The sequence below is a fragment of the Peromyscus maniculatus genome, chromosome 12 (genome assembly GCF_049852395.1).
Source record: "Peromyscus maniculatus bairdii isolate BWxNUB_F1_BW_parent chromosome 12, HU_Pman_BW_mat_3.1, whole genome shotgun sequence".
Taxonomy (NCBI): Eukaryota; Metazoa; Chordata; class Mammalia; order Rodentia; family Cricetidae; genus Peromyscus; species Peromyscus maniculatus.
Window position 1 is genome coordinate 29,500,108 of NC_134863.1, and position 17,762 is coordinate 29,517,869.

Genomic DNA, 17,762 nt, shown 5'->3' on the forward strand with positions numbered 1-17,762 from the left:
AGTCAGGTTCCAGAGCCAGCAAGAGGCCCCAGCAAGAAGCCCCCAGAATATCTCCACATCGATAAGATTCAGATTGGGTGAAATGTGTTTCTTTTCAAATAGGGGCAAGACCCAAATCCTCTCACTGTAGGTAAATTGTTAGAAAGAATATACAAAGAAATAAAAACCTGGAAGTCGATTTTCTCAAAATTGTCAGGGCTACGCTCTTTGAATAGGGTGCCCACAGGGATACAGCTTCCCCAGTTGGAAGACCCTGCCTTTGTCCTCCTGATAAGTCTTCTGGCCAGGAGGTGGATGCCTTATAGGGTACCAGCAGGAATGATGCTTGGGAGGTAGACATACCGGGTCCCATCAGCCAGCCAGTGCTTGCCATAGCCCAGGCCTGACAGCAAAGGGGCATTTTTGACATCACAGAGCCTTATTCCCGCCTCTTCCTTTTGTATGATCTCCATTGCTTTCTGTCCTAGGGAAGCCCATTGACCTCAGACTCCTGTCATACTTCTCTATCAGTCTTTTAGTTAAACAGATTACAGTGCCTTCAGTAACACTGAAAAAGATAGAAGATAGATAGTAACTTAAATTGAGATATTTTTTGTCAGAAAAACTTTGTCTCATAGTAACATTAAGTCATTATTTTAGACATTTCTATACCATATTCTCCATGTAGCCACACTCATGCACCATAACTACTATCATTTTTCCCCTCTATAAACGCCCCTACTTGAGAAGGAAAACCACGTGTCTCTAACATACTCGGACTCCTGCCGTCTTATTCTGGGTTCTCTGCAAAGCTATGCTAGAGACAAAGAACCCGAGTGAAAATTAAGAAACTTGAAATGAATAAAGAGTAAAGAAGAGAGATGAGATCCAATACAACAACAACAAAAAAAAAAAAACTTAACAAATTGATGGCTAATAAAGACAGTGGTTGGGGTTGGGGATTTAGCTCAGTGGTAGAGCGCTTGCCTAGCAAGCACAAGGCCCTGGGTTCGGTCCTCAGCTCCGGGGGGGGGGGGGGGGGGGGGGGGAGATAGTGGTTAATCCATCCCCCAGGACCTTCTGGGAGTCCCGTGAAAGGCCTTAAGAACTTCCACCTGGGAGACAAATGTGGAAGCAGCTACCTACCTATTCTCAGCTCCTTTGGTCAAGGGTAGCCCCACAGACACCGACTTCCCTGCAATTAAGGTTCCTCCGCACGCTTGGGCACAGAACTTCCAAGGCAACATGCAAGTTAAGAGAACCTGTTGTCTTGTCGAGGCAGCAGAGGAGGTCTGGGTGGGTCAGAAGCCAACCGTGAAAACGGCAGGCGCAGTCAAGGGTCTGCCTGCGTCTACGTGTGCAAAGAGATTCACGGCCCGGCCTGGCTGGCTGCTTGTCCATGGGTCCTCCAAAATTCCATCTCTAGGTTCCCAGGGTGTCAAACTGGCTGCAGATAGCAGTTGTAGGGGAGACTGGAGCCTGACTCACCCCATCCCTTGGTGCTCTCATTGTGACCATTGGGCTATACTAGCTGTGGTAAGGTGAGTGTGATTTCAGGGAGCACACTCTTTGAGAATGGACAAGATGCAAATACAGAAAACACTGCCCCCCAAAGTGCCTACTACGTATAAGCCAGGCAGCCTGCTCCCACAGCAGTCCTCCCATGGGTAGGAAAAGAGTAACTCTGAATATAAAAACATAACTCGAGAGCAGGGCAGAAGCGGTCAGGAAGCTCATACATCACGGTGCAGGCCGAGACAGTGACTGTCCTTTGCCCTTCTTCTTCTTCTTAGATACCCAAAACTATCACCATGGTTCGTTTATCCCCCACCCCGTGGTGAGGGCAGCCCGCTGGCTGGACGACTTGCCCAAGTCACACTCTCTCAAAGAGCAAGGAGCTTCCTCAAGGCTGCAGTTAAGGGAAGTTGGAAAGGGGAAATTCCACCTCCCTGCTGCTTTAGTCATAAAGACAGCAAGAAGAGAACAGCTCGTAAGTGGGCCCCATCTTCTGATTTTTAAGAAAAAAGAAAAAGGAATCGTCTTCAGGCAGTAAGTAAATACATTTGCTATTTATTACACCATGGGATACCTTGGAAAAACAATTTAACACCAACCTGACTTTTTTTTTTTTTTCCAAAGACGGGCTCTCCTATATCCCAGGCTGGCCTCAGACTTGCTATGTAACCCAGGATGGTGTGGAACTTCTGATCCTCCTGCCTCCACATCTCCAGTGCCCCTACACTGTTTATACAACTCTGGGGATCGAACTCGGGGCTTCCTGCATGTCAGGCCGGCATTCTGCCAACAAAGCCATCTCCTCAGCCTCAACGTCACTGCTTTTAAAACCAACATATGATCGTGTCTTACCCTCACAGGAGTCTCCTGTGGTCTCTCAGGCTCACGGCGGTGGCATTCCAACACGGTTAGAAAAACACCCCCAGAATTCTTTCGCGTTTCCCAGATGCTAGCAGATTTTTCTGTAGGCTGAACGTGAGTTTTTCTGATCAATAGAACGCTAATGGGAAAGTCTCTTCAAGCTTACCAGGTAGAGTGTGGCTAGGGAGACAATCTGGTATAGCTCCAAAAGAGGAGAGTCACACATCTGGCCAGTTGGAGGTGTGACATCATTCATTTTCATTTCTCAATTTTGACACGTTTACTGGAAGAAAAAAAAAAAAAACATCAACAAGCCTCTTCACATCATACTGCATAGTCTAAATACGCAGTGTTTGTACTATGTCTTGTCTTTCTTCACTTTTTACAGTAGATCTCTCTATTGGTTGATATCCATGTAGGACTTACTGTGTTTAAGATCTGAGGTTCTTGATTAATATAACAAGATGTCCTTTCCTAACTAAAATGCAGCCTTGGACAAATACACTTTGGCCAATCACTCTGCATTTGTGCATGTGTCCAGGGCGGGGATTTAAGCTTTCTTGAATTGGCTGATACTGAAGGGTCTCTGCTTTTTTGCTGTTGTTGTCTGTGAAATGGGGGCCTCACTGTGTTCTAACAACGTTAGCCACACCCCCAAACAGAGAACCCTTTCACCCAACTGTGGCTGGTTCTCGGAACAGGCCAGAACAAGACACCTCCCCTAGAGTCCCCTCCACCTTTGAGTTCCCCTCATGGCCACACCCTGATTTAGAGGCCACTCAGATGAAGAACTCTCACTCATTCTTGTCTAGCTCACGGCAGACAACTGAGCGACTCTTACTAGTTTCTTTTTCAGGGTGTGAAAGACAACCTTCGGAGACTCGAGAACTCTGTCCCATCTCCGAGGAGCAATAGAATTGTCTTCAGTACCTGCTTGGTGTGTACCATCCAGGCTTCTCTACTGCTCTGTTTCCCGATTTTTGTGAGCCTAGGAGGTGCCCAGGCTCTGTTTGGCTTTCACCTTCTATCCAAAGCATCTGAAGCTATGGGTTGCCAACTGAGGCAGGATACACCACGACCCAGGTGCCCACATCTCAGGCTCGCTCATCTCTTTGTGCTGCTGTTCGGTCTTTTTCAAATGTCTTCAGGTAAGGAAGGAACTTTCAGGAACTTGACTTAGGCTCGCCGGGGTTTTGAGGAAGATGACGCTGTTCTCTGTTCTGTCTCCCTCGGCTTACTTTGTGGCCGTCTTCTTCTGCTCACTTTGAGAACCGGAGGAACCCTTCAGGGTGTTCCCAGAACACTTTAAAGCTAAGAAAGTTCTGGTTCAGAGAGGGTAAAAAGACATGGAGGGTCACACAGCAAGTCAGAAACCAAGTTAAATTAAGAGCTTCAACTCTAACATAGAGGTGGGGACAGTATTATTTTAATGACACATAAAACCAGACAGTAGCTTAGAGCTGTGGCCTCCTCCATCTGTATTAGATGTTCATTTACATCTCGTTATGTGCCAACAGAGTTGGTCTGGGATTCTAGTTTCCAAAGTATGTTTCTACGGTACAACTCAATTAATGTGTTGTGGCCTACCTCTAAGACCAGCCGACGATGACCTTTTCCACTCGGGGGAAGGCGGGTAGTTGAGAAATGTCATCTTCCTCGTGTGAAATCTTTCTCTTAATGTTTCTTCTTAAGCTTTGCTTTCTTTCAGTGTGTCAACACTGGCATCGAGCAGCTGGGAGTTAGTACAAAATGATTTTTTGTTGTTGTTGTTATTTCTAACTGGCTGTGTATTTCATATGTGTTCTTCAAAGAGTATTTTGTTCTCAAGGTGATTCTGTTTCTATGCATGTTATCTTAAGGATGCTGGACTTTGGGCACTATCAAGGGCTGGGGGCTCCATGCAGGTCATGGTTTGCTTGGGAACTGTCATCCACCGGGTCCTGCGTGACCTTTTTTTTTTAAAGGGGTAGCTGGACCATGGGACTTTTTTTCAGTTCAGGAAGCAGAAGATCTGCTTTCTAAGGAGTAGAATATAAACTGTTTCTCACAAACAAGGAGGGAGCTAGAGTACCACACAGCAATGCAGAAACTGGACTCTCAGCCGCCCTGATGTAAAGCCGTTCACCTAAAATCCTGCCCCGAATATCTAAGAGCATGAGAGATGAGCAGAGGGGAAGGGAAGAGGATGAGGGTGCGCAGGCCACCTGCTCCCGTAGTAGCAGTTTCAAATTTTCTGTCCCGAGCTGGGAAATTTGGTTGTAGAACCCAGAGAACCATGACTTAAGTGCCCATTCATAGCTCGAGTTCTGTATGCAGTCAACAATTACACAGTTAAAAATGTGTGATTGGAAGTTACCATGTGTAAGCTGGAGGTTACTCAGGTCTTCTGGAGAAACTACATACGCCCAGAAATGGGGCTTGGGAGTTGATGGGTGGGGTGGAAAACTCTTAAAAAAGAGAGAGAAAGCAGGCAACATTTAAACCAAGGCTTGTTTAAATGACAGTTGCACCAGAAAAAAAAAAAAAAAAAAAGAGTCAGAAACTGAGCATAGACGATACATTTTTAGCCATTAGGAAAGCACCATGCACTTACCGCTGCATCCAATTTCTAAACCCGTCTGTGAACATCTTATTCTTCATGTCCACCTTATCCCGAAGTAGTTGAGCCTGCCATGCGTGCCCTCAAACAAGTTTGCCTTGGAACTAACCCCACGGGAAATATGAAAAGTAGGAGATCCCAGCTACCAAAGCCCAGGTTCTGAGAAATGAGGGAACAGGGTCACTGGAGGACCTGATGGGGGCAAAGAAGGATTCTGGGCAGGGTACCACAGTGAAAAACACCAGCACAAGTTTCCCCTCTCCCCTTTTAAGGCAATCTCATGTACCCTAGGCTGGCCTTTAACTCATTAGGTAACAGAGGATGACTTTGAACTCTTGGTCCTCCTGCCTCCATCTCCTAAGTACTGGACATGCAGCACCATGCCCAGTTTATGCAATATTAGAGATCCAACAGAGGGCATTCCAGACAAGCACTTTGCCAATTGAGCTATGCCATAGCTGTCTAGCTCACTCTTTTTAAACATCTACCCCTGGGTACAAGAAGTGTTTATTGGTCCTGGGAACAAATTCTGAGCTCTTTCATTCGTGGAATTTAGAGTCACTGGAAGGAAGAAGATGAGCAATCTGATTAATCATAGCACTAAATATGTGACTACCACAGAGATGAGAACTTCGTAGAAAAGGTATTGTTCCGAGGCACCATTTCACCTGCTGAGGACCTGCAGACAGACAGTGGTGGATAGAGGAGAACTGGAAGGGAGCCAAGCCTAGGACCTGGACTTTCAGGTCACCATCGGGAACCTGAACGTTATTCATACTGCACCGGGAGGGGGAGATGGCACTGTCCCATACATTAATTATGCATATTATTACCTGGGGGATGTTAAAAGGCAGTGTTTGGTTCTGGGGATTTTTCAGAGAAGTGAAACTATTTTGTATAATACTATAATGATATGTCTATTAAGCGTAGCCATTGCAAACCCATAGAAAGCACACCTCCCGGGGAGAATGCTGAACCATGACTGTGGGTGAGGAGGATGTGTCAGCACAGGTTCATGGAGTGTGACAAATGTGTCACCGTGGCGTGGGATGTTGATGATAGAGGAAGCTCAAAGGTGAAGACAGGACTGGTCTGTGGGCATCCTTCATGTTTCATGTTTGTCCACCTGGTTCTGCTGGGAACCTAAGACTGCTCTGAAAAATACTTTCAAGATCTCTTAGGTTTTGGTGTTTAGAGTCAGGCTCTCACTTTGTAGCCCAAGCTGGCCTGTAATTCAGTATGTTGCTCAGGCTTGCCTCCAACTCCCACCTCAGCCTCCAGGGCAACAAGGATTATGTATGTGAGCTACCATGCCCAGTTTAAACCTGTACTTTAAAATGCTGCTTCTGCTTAGGTGGGTCTGGACCAGGGCCCAAGAATCTGCTTTTCTAACAATCATCCAGGTGATGTTGAGGTTGGTGGATTGACTATACAGCCATATTTAAGAAGTAAGTCTGTATGTAAATAATATTCAGAGAAAAGCAGGAAGCCAGACATGTTAACGCTGGTGCCAGTAATCCTAGCTACTCTGGAGGTTGAGGCAGGAGGATCAAAAATTCAAGGCCTTGGGGGGGGGGGTGTCAGTAGTAGCACATGCCTTTGATCCTAGCACTTGGGAGGCAGAAGCAGGCAGATCTCTGTGAGCTCGAGGCTAACCTGGTCTACAAGGAGAGTTCTAGGACAGCCAGAGCTGTTACACAGAGAAACCCTGTCTTGAAAAACAAAACAAACAAACAAACAAAATTCAAGGCCTCCCTGGGCTATAAAGTGAATTCAAGGCTAGCAAGGAGAGCTTAGTGAGACCCTGTCTTAAAATACAAAGCATGGACTGGAATATAGCCTGGTGGGTAGAGCGCTTGCCCAGCATCCACACGGCTCTCGGCTCCATCTCTAGTAAGGTATAAACTGGGCACGGCGGCACATGCTTGTGACGTCAGCCCTTTGGAGGGATGGGCAGGAAGATGAGAAATTCAGTGTTACTCTCAAGGACACGGTGAGGTTGAGACCAGCCTGAACTTCAAGAGTCTATGTCTTAAAAACAAAACGAAAAGGGGGGGGGGGGCAGGCTGCAGAGACCGCCCAATGCGCTAGCTAGCCTAGCACATGTGAGACTCTGCATTCAGTTCCTAAGACTGAGAAACACACAGAAGTCTTGAGTCGCTGAAGAGTGAGGAATGGCTCCTAGGGCAGTCACAGTCATTGTGCAAACCCCAACAGGAGGCTGCTTCTGGGGCCAGATGCATGCAGCGGCGGCGATGGGATGGTTTTGATGGAGAGAAAGGGGTCCGAGGGGAAAGGATGGACTGAGACATGAGTAATAGGAAGCCGGTGAGGGCTTGGCAGGTTTTGGTGAGGGTCTGAGCGGCCTTTCGTCCCTGCGGTCAGGATGGTGTAAGGTGGAAGTAAGATGATGGAGGGCAGTTTGGGGGCTGTGGATGTGCCACACCTTCAAGCCTGCCTCCGGTCAGGAAGCCACACCCTGGTGGCATGGTCCCCTCTCCCCTACTACTCTCCAGCCATTGGCTTCCAGGGCAAGCGGACCTCTTTCTTTCTTAAGACAGGACCCAGCCACATCCTCTCCACCATCAGGTTTCAGGCATGGTCTCTTGAGGCAGAAACACATGGCTGTATTCCAGAAACTGAGAAGCTAAGAAGCAACCATCAGGGAAGCATAAGTGGGGAACCTTTCCTTCGGGACTGGGATCCTTTCAAGATGGCTCAGCCCTGAGGGCTGGGGAAAAGCTTCCTGAGGAAGCTGGATAGAAATGCATTAGGAGCTCTGAGGTAGAGAAAAAGCAAGCATCCTCAAGGTGTCACAAGTAGCAACTTCCCACCCACACCCTGCTGCCCGAACACAACTGGCCAGCACATCTCAAGAGTTACCATTGCCAGGTGGTAGTGGCGCAGGCTTTTAATCACAGCACTCGGGAGGCAGAGCCAGGCAGATCTCTGTGAGTTCGAGGCCAGCCTGGGCTACTGAGCGAGATCCAGGACAGGCACCAAAACAACACAGAGAAACCCTGTCTCAAAAAAAAAAAAAAAAAAAAAAAAAAAGAATTACCATCATTTGTTACCCTGATAACAGTAGTCCAAATCTCAACGTTCTAATAATTTAGAATTTAAGAGAAAAAATAAAGATCTGATTTTTACACACTATGAGGGGCTGTATCTAAACTGAAGGGAAAGTCAGGGGCAAGAATGAAGTCTTCTAATGGCTTGTGTGCCAGCACACAGCATCTTTGCTGTGCTGCTGGAACTCTGCACAGGCCGAACATCAGACCTGTGGTATGCGCTTAACGAAAAGCTTAGAAGTGCCCCATAATATCGCTTCCACAGAAAAGACTGTGAACAAACACCAGTCTCCCATCCACACACTAACCAGACCCAACCCTGCTTAGCTTCCGAGATCAGAAGAAATGGGGCACGTTTGGTGTGGTATAGCCGTGAACCTGAGTGTTGACATTAACATCTCCAGCTGTTAGGATGATAGGTAATATTTATGTTTTTCTCCCTTTCATTCTTTCCAAAGTTAATTCGTGTGTGTGTGTGTGTATGTGTGTGTGTGTGTGTGTGTGTGTGTGTGTGTGAGAGAGAGAGAGCTCTCATTGGAAACCAAAGGAAAACTTGCAGGATTTAGTTCTCTCCACCACGTGGGTCTGGGGATGGAACTCACGTTATCAGGGTTAAATCAAATGCCTTTACCCATGGAGCCATCTCATTGGCTTTTATTTTACTACTTTTTAAAAATTATTTTCTTACTTTTATCCAAAACACCCTTTTCTGAAAAATATAAAAGTGTGTATTCTTTGGGCTTTTTTTTTTTTTTTTTTTTCTTTTTTGAGACAAGGTCCCATTATGTAGCTCTGGCTGGCCTGGAACCCAGTACACAGTCCAAGTTGACCTGCCTCTGCCTCCAAGTGGTGGTGGGATAAAAGGCGTAAGCCACCGAGGCTGGCTGATGGCACTCTTAAAAAGAAAGAGCTATGTAGCCCCTAAGCTGTAAGCCAATCATAATACCAAAAAAAATAAATAAGTAAATAGAAACTTAAATTATCTGAAGGGCTTTAAAATTTGTCATTTTAAAGTGAATAGTTCGCTGGGTTTTAGCGTCTGGTGTTGCTATGAAGCTCTAACTACTCTGAAGTTTCAGAGTATTTTTGTCACCTCATAATTAGAACACTTCTGCAGTCACTCTTCCGTGTCGCCCTGGTCTCGTCTCCTAGTAACCGCTACTCCACTTCCCCTCTCGTGGACCATGCCTGTTCCGGGCAGAGTGGAAGCATGCGTCCTGTACTGTGTGTCCAGCTTCTTCTCAGGGTTCATCTGTGTTGTAGTATCTATTGGAACACCATTTGTCTTCATCGGTGATAATGCACTGCTGTAGACCGAGTTCCTAAAAGATGAGTGGTTTGTCTGAAACCAGTGGTCTTACTCTGGTTTCTCTTCAGGTCATACAAATCTTTTGCCTTTTACTAAAACCAGTAGTCTTTGTGTCTGTTGGCTAGTCGCTTCCTCTCCCGGGGTGCTAGTGGCTGAGAGTTGAAGTCAGTAAGGGAGGAAGATGCCAATGCTTGTCAGGAAAGGCAAGGGCTAAGACTAACTGCTAAGTGTCCTCAGTTTACCACCCAGAGGAACAGTGTACACATATTCATTAGAAGTTGTCTTAGGGTTACTATTGCTGCGACAAAACACCATGACCAAAGAGCAAGTTGGGAAGGGAAGGGCTTATTTAGCTTACACTTCAGCATTGCTGTTCATCACTAAAGGAAGTCAGGACAGGAACCCAAAACAGGGCAGGATTCTGGAAGCAGGAGCTGATGCAGAGGCCATGGAGGGGAGCTGCTTACTGACTTGCTTTTCCTGGGTTGCTCAGCCTGCTTTTTTTTATAGAACCCAGGACCAGCAGCCCAGGGATGGTACCACCCACCATGGGTTAAGCCCTCCCCCATTGATCACTAATTGAGGAAATGCCTTACAGCTGGATCTCACGGAGGAGGCATTTTGTCCACCGAGGCTCCTTCCTCTGATGACTCTAGCTTGTGTCACAGAAGTACAGAAGTGAACAGAATTGCCTCCTATTTCTGCCCAATCCCTTTCATAGCCTCAGCTCGGTCCAGCTGCTGATGTCTAAAAGGGGCGTGATGCGCACCCCAAGTCAGCTGTGGGCCTTCCATTCAGACCACAAGTCAGTTTCTACAGTTCCATTCTGGGTGTGGTTCAGCAGAGCAGGATGTGGTAGGGTTGTTAGAGCAGCCTACCAACATCTGTATTAAAGCTGGGGCGATGACTCTGAAGGTAAACACTTGTGTAGGCCTCACAACCCTAGTTTGATCCCCACAGTCAACAGTAAAGGGAGAGAACCAATTCCTGAGATTTGTCCCCTGACCTCCACACCTACGGCATGTATCCATCCATTCACTCACGCACATAAATAAAAAATAAAACAAGATGTAAAATTCCGTGTTTAAAAATTGTACCGCGGCACGGTTAACAAAGCACCTTGCTTCCGTCCTAGGGTCGCTGTGGAAATTGTGTACCGTGGGGAAGATAGCACACCCACGCTGCAGAAGTGAGCCTGAGGCCCAAGGAGATTTACCTAGTTTTTCAAGGTTATACTTGCAACTTGTGGTCATCTAAGTCCCTACTACTTAGCTCTGCATTCAGCAAGTACCCGCTTCGTACCTTCTAGGCTGGGCCCCATTCTCAACCCTGCAGATGTGGCAATGAAAAGCAGGCTGAGCTTCACATATGGACTTGCATGTCATTTATTATGGATTGCCCAGAGTCCGGGGAAGATGCTACATCCGGTATGGGATATCTGAGGGGGAAAAAAAAAATCTACGTACACTACGCTCTTCTGTCTGTTAACTTTATTCCTCTAAGACAAAATTTTGTCTATATAGCTACAGCTCCGTCAGACATTCACGGCAGGAAAACATCTAGATACATCAAGCTCTTTATCCATCTACTTCATTTCTCTGGGATGAAATCCTGTCTACAGAGCTTCCGTTCCGCCCTGACACTCAGTTCCTTTTTGTCTCCTCATTTACTGCCCTCCCATAGTCCTGCTAACAACTAAGCTCTTACACATCCAGCCTCAACTTCGTCCTCTGTTTCTTCACTCTCCATCTCTACTTGCTCTCTACTCCTGGCTCTGATGAACTCTACAAGAGTTCTGCCTTACCATCTACCAAACCTCTGTGTTCTTCCCTTCTCCCTGGTCATGCCATTCTGGCTGCTTCTACCAAAAAAAAAAAACAAAACAAAACAAACAAAAAACAACAACAACAACAACAAATGCCTGTTTCTTCTTCCCATGGCCATCCTCAGGAATGTTGCTCCACCCTACTTTCCACCTTGATATGTAAAAACCTCTTTTGTTCTCAGTCAATTGCTCTGGAGAGCTACTAGGCCTCAAGGCAAGGAGATGGTCTGAGCTTCATTTGCACAAGAAACAAAGCTATGCACCTCCTGCTAGCGTGTCTTCCACACATTCTATGGGAATTGTGAGTACAAGATATTCATAACAAGGCACAGCTGAATATTACGCTGTGGAACACCGAATAGTCCATACTGCATGGCTTCCCACTTGACTGACCCTTGGCCTGGTCAAGGTATAGCTTTAATATGCAGCTGGACTCCTTATAACATATTCTTGTGGCTTGCCACAATTTATATGTGTGTGTGTGTGTGTGTGTGTGTGTGTGTGTGTGTGTGTGTGTGTGTGTTTGTATCCCATGTGTAACCTGTATCAGCTGGATGGAGCAAGACTTAAGACAAAGCCACGCGTAGTCATATATATGTGTAATCACAGTATTCAGGCCAGATAAAGGACACGTAGGGATATACCTCATTTCAAAAACCAAAACCAAAACCAAACAAAAAGATGGAAGACAGACATATCAGGGTCAGAGCCTAAGGTGTGGCTAGATCTGTGATGTTAGAAGGGACTGTCTGGGAGGAACAGGGGAAGGCTTTCTGAGTAGGAAACACCAGCCCAGAGTGACATGAGCCCTGGACCATGTGGACCTCCTCTGGAAGATGCTGCCTTCTCTCCTATCCTAGGCAGGGTGAGGAGAGTTAAGTATGGTGTCCTAACTCTTGCTTTGTCTGGGGCGTGGCACACCCGACAAACTCAGAGATCCAATAAGGCCTGGGCCCCCAGAGTCACCAACACAGAAGAAAGCCTTCCAAGACGCTTCTTCCATTTTCTCATCGCTCAGCATGAGAGTGCAAACCTGGCTTCTGTGGGAATTTCCAGGTCGCACAGGAAAATTTTGATTCCTCTTTTCAATCTGGTTCTTCTTCAGCATTGGGGTGTGATGGGTGGGTGGGGCTCAGACAGAAATGGAGAGCAGCCCATTGACAAGGGGCCATGACTTTTAGAGAGAGACATCCATGCTTCTCTTCATGTGACTGTACAAAAACTCCTCAGGAACCGCCATTGAAACGAGACAGTTTTGCTTTTGGTTATGATTTCTCTCTTGTTTGGGTCACCGGATGTCAAAATCGGCTGGATATATTGCATTCTGTAGGGCAGGAACAAGCAGTTCTGGGGAGAGGAAATTACACCAGATAAATTAGCTGTTTTGTGTCATGGTGTCCATCAGGTTCAGGCAAGACCAGACTTCTATACAGCTGGTAGGATCCCTGAGTGATGTTGGTTAAGCAGAGTGCTGGATGTATCAGTGACGGAAGAGTCTTGAGCCATAGTTACCTTTCTAGAGCTTTATTGGGAGAGAGAGAGAGAGAGAGAGAGAGAGAGAGAGAGAGAGAGAGAGAGAGAGAGAGAGAGAAACAGAGAGACCGTCGCGGAGGCAAGAGAATGGAATGAGAGAATGAGAGAATGGGGGGGGGGGATGCACAGAGGGCACGCCTGCTTTTAGGCTGGGATGCCGGATGCTGTCGCAGGCTGGTGACATAATTAAGGACATAATCCTTACAAGTGAGATTAAAGTAACTAGAGGGTAAGATTTGGGGCAGGCAGAGCGAGAGCAAACACTCCTGCAGAAGACTTGCTATCCCAGGGTCCCTCCTGTTTACATCATTTGATTGAATTTACTTTTGCAGTGCTCTGGAATGGGCACCTTTTACAGGTGAGAAGACAGATATATCGGCAGGTAGCTAAGCTGAGGCTAGAGTTGAAGTCAATGAGAAAACATAGTCTACACTCTGTTACATCTCTTAGTTTTCCTGTATCCCCGAATGTGTCCAGGTCATAGCTTGATCTTTCGCTATCAGAGCTCCCTTTAGGCTTATCTTTTCACTTCTGTCAGTTACCACGCTAGAGTAGGAACTGGAGACATTCAGCAAAGTTGCCGAAAGGGGAGCCTGAGAGAGAGCTCAGCTGCCTCACATGATGGCCGGTGTGCTAGGAAGGTGTTATTGCCCCAGATGTTGCTTTCCAAGAGACAGGGGCCTGGAACTAATGCCGCACACCTGGGCTTTCCCCAAGGGCATCTTTGTGGCTCTAGAGGCCCAAGGCAGGGTAGATGCCAATGATGGCACTGGGTGGGGGGACTGAGAACTTTGGCTTTAGAAGGACACTGCCCCTGAGTCATAACCCAGAGGTCTAATCTACTGAGGAATTCTGTGGTATTGACATTTGCTAGGAACTAATGAGTTGGAGTTTAGACACCGGAAGGTTGGTTTAGGGGGAGGGGAAATATATTGATGAGGAAATGTGTCTGATTTATTTTTTGTTTGTTTTATGTGTATAGGTTTTTACAAGCATGTGTGTGTCATGTACTGTATGTGTGCCTGGTACCCACAGAGACCAGAAGAAAGTGCCAGAGCCCCTAGAACTGGAGTTACAGATGGCTACGAATCACCTTGTAGGTGCTGATCATTGGAGAGAGGTCCTCTGGGAGAACAGCCAGGGCTCTTAATGGCTGAACCATCTCTCCAGCCCTGGGGACCGAGTTTTCAAATGGAACCCACTTAGCAAGTCCAAGCTGTAGGATAACTGCAGGTCCAGAGTATAGAAAGCCAAGAGAAGGATGGGATGGAAGGAAGGGCCGTCAGGTAGCTGAGAGGGCAGACACAGCTCACAAGCGCAGGCCTTGCCCTTGTCCTGTGGTGGTGCCGTGAGTCATTCCAGCCTGAAACCATGAGGTCAGGTGAAGCCGGGAAAGAAAGGGACTCTTTCTTTTTTTATTTTGTTGGTTTCTTAGGTTTGTTCATTAGAAACAATGTCTCCAGCAGTGTAAGCTGACCTCAGACTCTCTGTGTAGCCAAGATAACCTTGAACTCCTGGTCTTCCTACTTCTACCTCCCAAGTGTTGGGGTTACAGCCACCTAGGCCTCTTTATTTTTATGAATCTCTTTTTTTCTTTATTTATTATGTATACAGCATATATGACTGCAGGCCAGAAGAGGGCATCAGATCTCAATACAGATGGTTGTGAGCCACCATGTGGTTGCTGGGAATTGAACTCAGGACTTCTGGAAGAGCAGCCACTACTCTTAACTGCTGAGCCATCTCTCCAGCCCGCCTCTTTATTTTTATTGTTTACTTACTTATTTATTTGTAGGCCCACCCATGGTACTTGTGTAGAGGTCAAAGGGCAACTTGCAGAAGTTAGTCCTCTCCTTTCAACACATGGGCGCCAAGGATCAAACTCAGGATGTCAGGTTGGTTAGCAGTGGCCTTTTCCTGCTGGTCCATCGCAAGATTCTTTCTTAAAGTGGAAGAGCTCAGTGATAGGGCCAGGATGGAGCGATGCAGTGTTGGCTTAGTTATTCTGGAATTGAATGGTAAAACTGGGGGGAGCAGTCATCTTGGTTTCTTTTCCCGTCACTCTAATAAAATGGCCAGACAAAAATAACTTCAGGGAGGAATGGTTTGTTCTGCCCTTACCGTTTCAGGGAATAGTCCGTCACGGCAAGGGCGTCACAGCAGGAAGCAGCTGGTCACACTGCATCCCGGTGAAGAGAGAGAGTAGGAATGCTTGTGATCAGCTCTCTCTTTATACTACCTAGGACCCAGCTTAAGAAATGGTGCCGCCCACAGTGGGCAGGTCTTCCCGCCTCGATGAAATCAGGGGTAATTCCCCATAGGCATGCCAAATGAATGAAAAAAAAATGAGGACATGACCACTCCAAGGTATGGTTGAGAAGAAGGTTTTTTATTGTAGATATGAGGGAGAGTACATGCAGAGGCATCTGGAAGCATCCAGAGCAGAGAGAGAGACAGAGAGAGTAGTGGATTGAACATGGCCAGGAGAATAGAGCAGACCATGAGAGGAGAGAGGGTAGGGAGGTCAAGAGAGGAAGAGAAGAGAGAGGGACAAGAGAGAACCAGGAGAGGAAGAAGGACCAAGAGACCAAGGACCAAGACAGTTTGTGGCTGAAACGCCTGGGTCGCATAGGAGTTAGAAGCTGGGGGAAGGGAAAAGAAAGGAAGGGAGGAGAAGGGAAGGGAAGCTCAGGAACTGGAGAGGTTTAGGGTAGGGGCGGGGGTGAGAAGAGCAGAGAGGAGCCAGGACTCTGTAACAGTACTTGCAATGCCCAGAGAGCCTGGGGGCCAACATGGCTATGTTAAGTAGGCACCACAGTTAGCCATTTGTCCTGAGGTTCTTTGGGAGCTGACACTGGTCTCTTAGGCAATCTAAGAGTCTGTCAAGTTGACAACTAACACTAATGATTGCAGCCATAAATAAGAGAGTGGCCTTAAAAGTCTGGGCCAGTAAGAAGTACATATGGGGGCTGGAGAGATGGCTCAGAGGTTAAGAGCACTGGCTGCTCTTCCAGAGGTTTTAAGTTCAATTCCCAGCAACCATGTGGCTCACAACCATCCGTAATGAGATCTGATGCCCTCTTCTGGCCTGCAGGCATACATGCAGGTAGAACACTATACATAATAAAGAAATAAAATCTTTTTTAAAAATGTAAGAGAGAGAGAGAGAGAGGAGAGAGAGAGAGAGAGAGAGAGAGAGAGAGAGAGAGAGAGAGAGAGAGAGAGAGAGAGAGAGAAGAGAGAGAGAAAAGAGAGAAACACATAAAACATAAAACTGGGGCAGTGCCTTTTCCTTGGCCTAGTTTCCTCATCTGTAAAATAGGCTACAGAAAGAACAAATGTTGGTAGTGCCTCTCAGGCTTCACAGTCCTCAACTTTGTCCTCCATATTCTTTTGGGGCACAGCAGATTGTTTAACCTGCACTTTCATTAGGGTCTCTTAAAAACCACCTGCCTTCTCATGGGCCTGGAGGATTGGGTGTCCCTGCGTGTGACTCTCATCCACAGACATTAGGATCTGTGTGTAAAATGAGTAAGTGCCTTTTCCATACATTAGAATGCACACCATTTGTTATCATATGATGTGTGGGAGAAAGGAAGAATCAGGGCAATTCTCTGTAGTGACATCACCATTCCAGGATGCTTAACTAAGTTATATGTATGGTAAAGAAATGGCAGTTTATTTGCCATTGTGGTAATAGGTATCCAATGTATAAGGTTGCTGCAAGAATACTGGGTTCACTTTAGGCTGCATAATCAGAAGATTTATATAAAAGTAGCATCCCAGCTCTCCCTCTGAGTCATTCTCTAATCTAGAGGTGGGTTTAGTGGCCTTTGTTCTCCCACATCAAAAAATGTAGGAAAATGAGAACACTCAAAACCCGGTATGGCAACTTACACCTTCCCCAGAATTCAGGAAGGAATAACTCCAGCTGAGGCAGGAGAATGAGATGGTCAACCTGAGCTACCTAGGGAGACCTTGTCTCAAACAACAAAACAAAATGCAGTTCTGTGCAACTTAGTGTGTGTGTGTGTACAACACGGGGAAAGGGCTCTAGAAGAAATGAAAGGGAAAGTTCCATTGGGTAGGGTTTCTTGTTTGGTTGGGTGTTTTTTTTTTTTTTTGAGACAGAGTCATGTTATGTGCAAAGTATGGCACTAAGTAGACTGAAATCAGACAAAAGGGTCCTTGTTGCAGTGTGAAGGCTGAAGTAAGATGACAGAACATCATGGTTTATTTTACCACTGTTGGGAATGTCTGGCATTCACATGATTTGCTGTTCTGTCCATGTCTAAAATCCTACAAGTATTGATTCTGGGTTCTAAATAAATTTTGGAGCTGTGCATGACGGTACATTTCTGTAATCCTAGTACTTATGAAGTTGAGGCAAAAGGATTGCCATCAGTTTGAGGCCACGCAGAGATACATAGCAAGACCCTGCCACACCCCAAAGAAAATGTAAATAATTTTGGAGACTAGGCCAATTCACTAATGTGGACAAGAATAAGGATGTTCAGTTGTATCACCTATTTAGAATAAGGCCCTTTTAAATTTGTATTTTCTCTTAACTGCTTCCCTTATTCTTCATGATGAAGAGCCACAGGCCATAGAATCATAGTCTCCTCTGCCCTGAGCTTCCGAAACATCTCAAAGTCTCTGTAAAGTGCTATGACCTCTATCCCAAAGACCAGGTCAAGGGAATAGGTGAACTTGCAATTAATTGTTCTCATTCAAAGAAGGACTACGAAGTACTGCTGCCCTGAGGACCAGCCTCTCACAGCTCAGGGATTGAGGGTGACCCAACAGAGTTGGTGGACTGTCTTTCAACTTGACTTTTCTATCTGAGGGAGTAAAACTTAATTCTGTGGGGCCTGTGAAGAGGGGGCTAAGCTTAACTCTCTGGGGCTGTCGAAAAGGGGAAATACACACATACACTCTTATCATCTTTTCTTTTCTTTTTTTTCTTTTTTTCTTTTTCTTTTTTTTTTTTTTGGTTTTTTGAGACAGGGTTTCTCTGTGTAGCTTTGTGCCTTTCCTGGAGCTCACTTGGTAGCCCAGGCTGGCCTCGAA

The 17,762-nt window shown here is 46.3% G+C and overlaps 1 protein-coding gene across 2 annotated transcripts in view; it reads left to right on the forward strand.

Moving 5' to 3' along the window:
• The first annotated feature begins 1,936 nt into the window (after nucleotides 1-1,936).
• The window catches only part of Cd80 (CD80 molecule), a 40,446-nt gene continuing 24,620 nt past the window's right edge, over nucleotides 1,937-17,762 (forward strand). Inside the window, exon 1 of one of the 2 annotated variants that reach the window (XM_076548851.1) lies at nucleotides 1,937-2,028. Coding sequence is in view for 1 of the 2 variants with exons in the window: in XM_006975742.4 (XP_006975804.1) it covers nucleotides 3,401-3,503 (103 nt within the window). In the remaining variant the exon portion in view is untranslated. Of the gene's footprint in view, nucleotides 2,029-3,378; nucleotides 3,504-17,762 lie in introns of those variants that run through there. The other variant, XM_006975742.4, reaches the window with a different exon arrangement.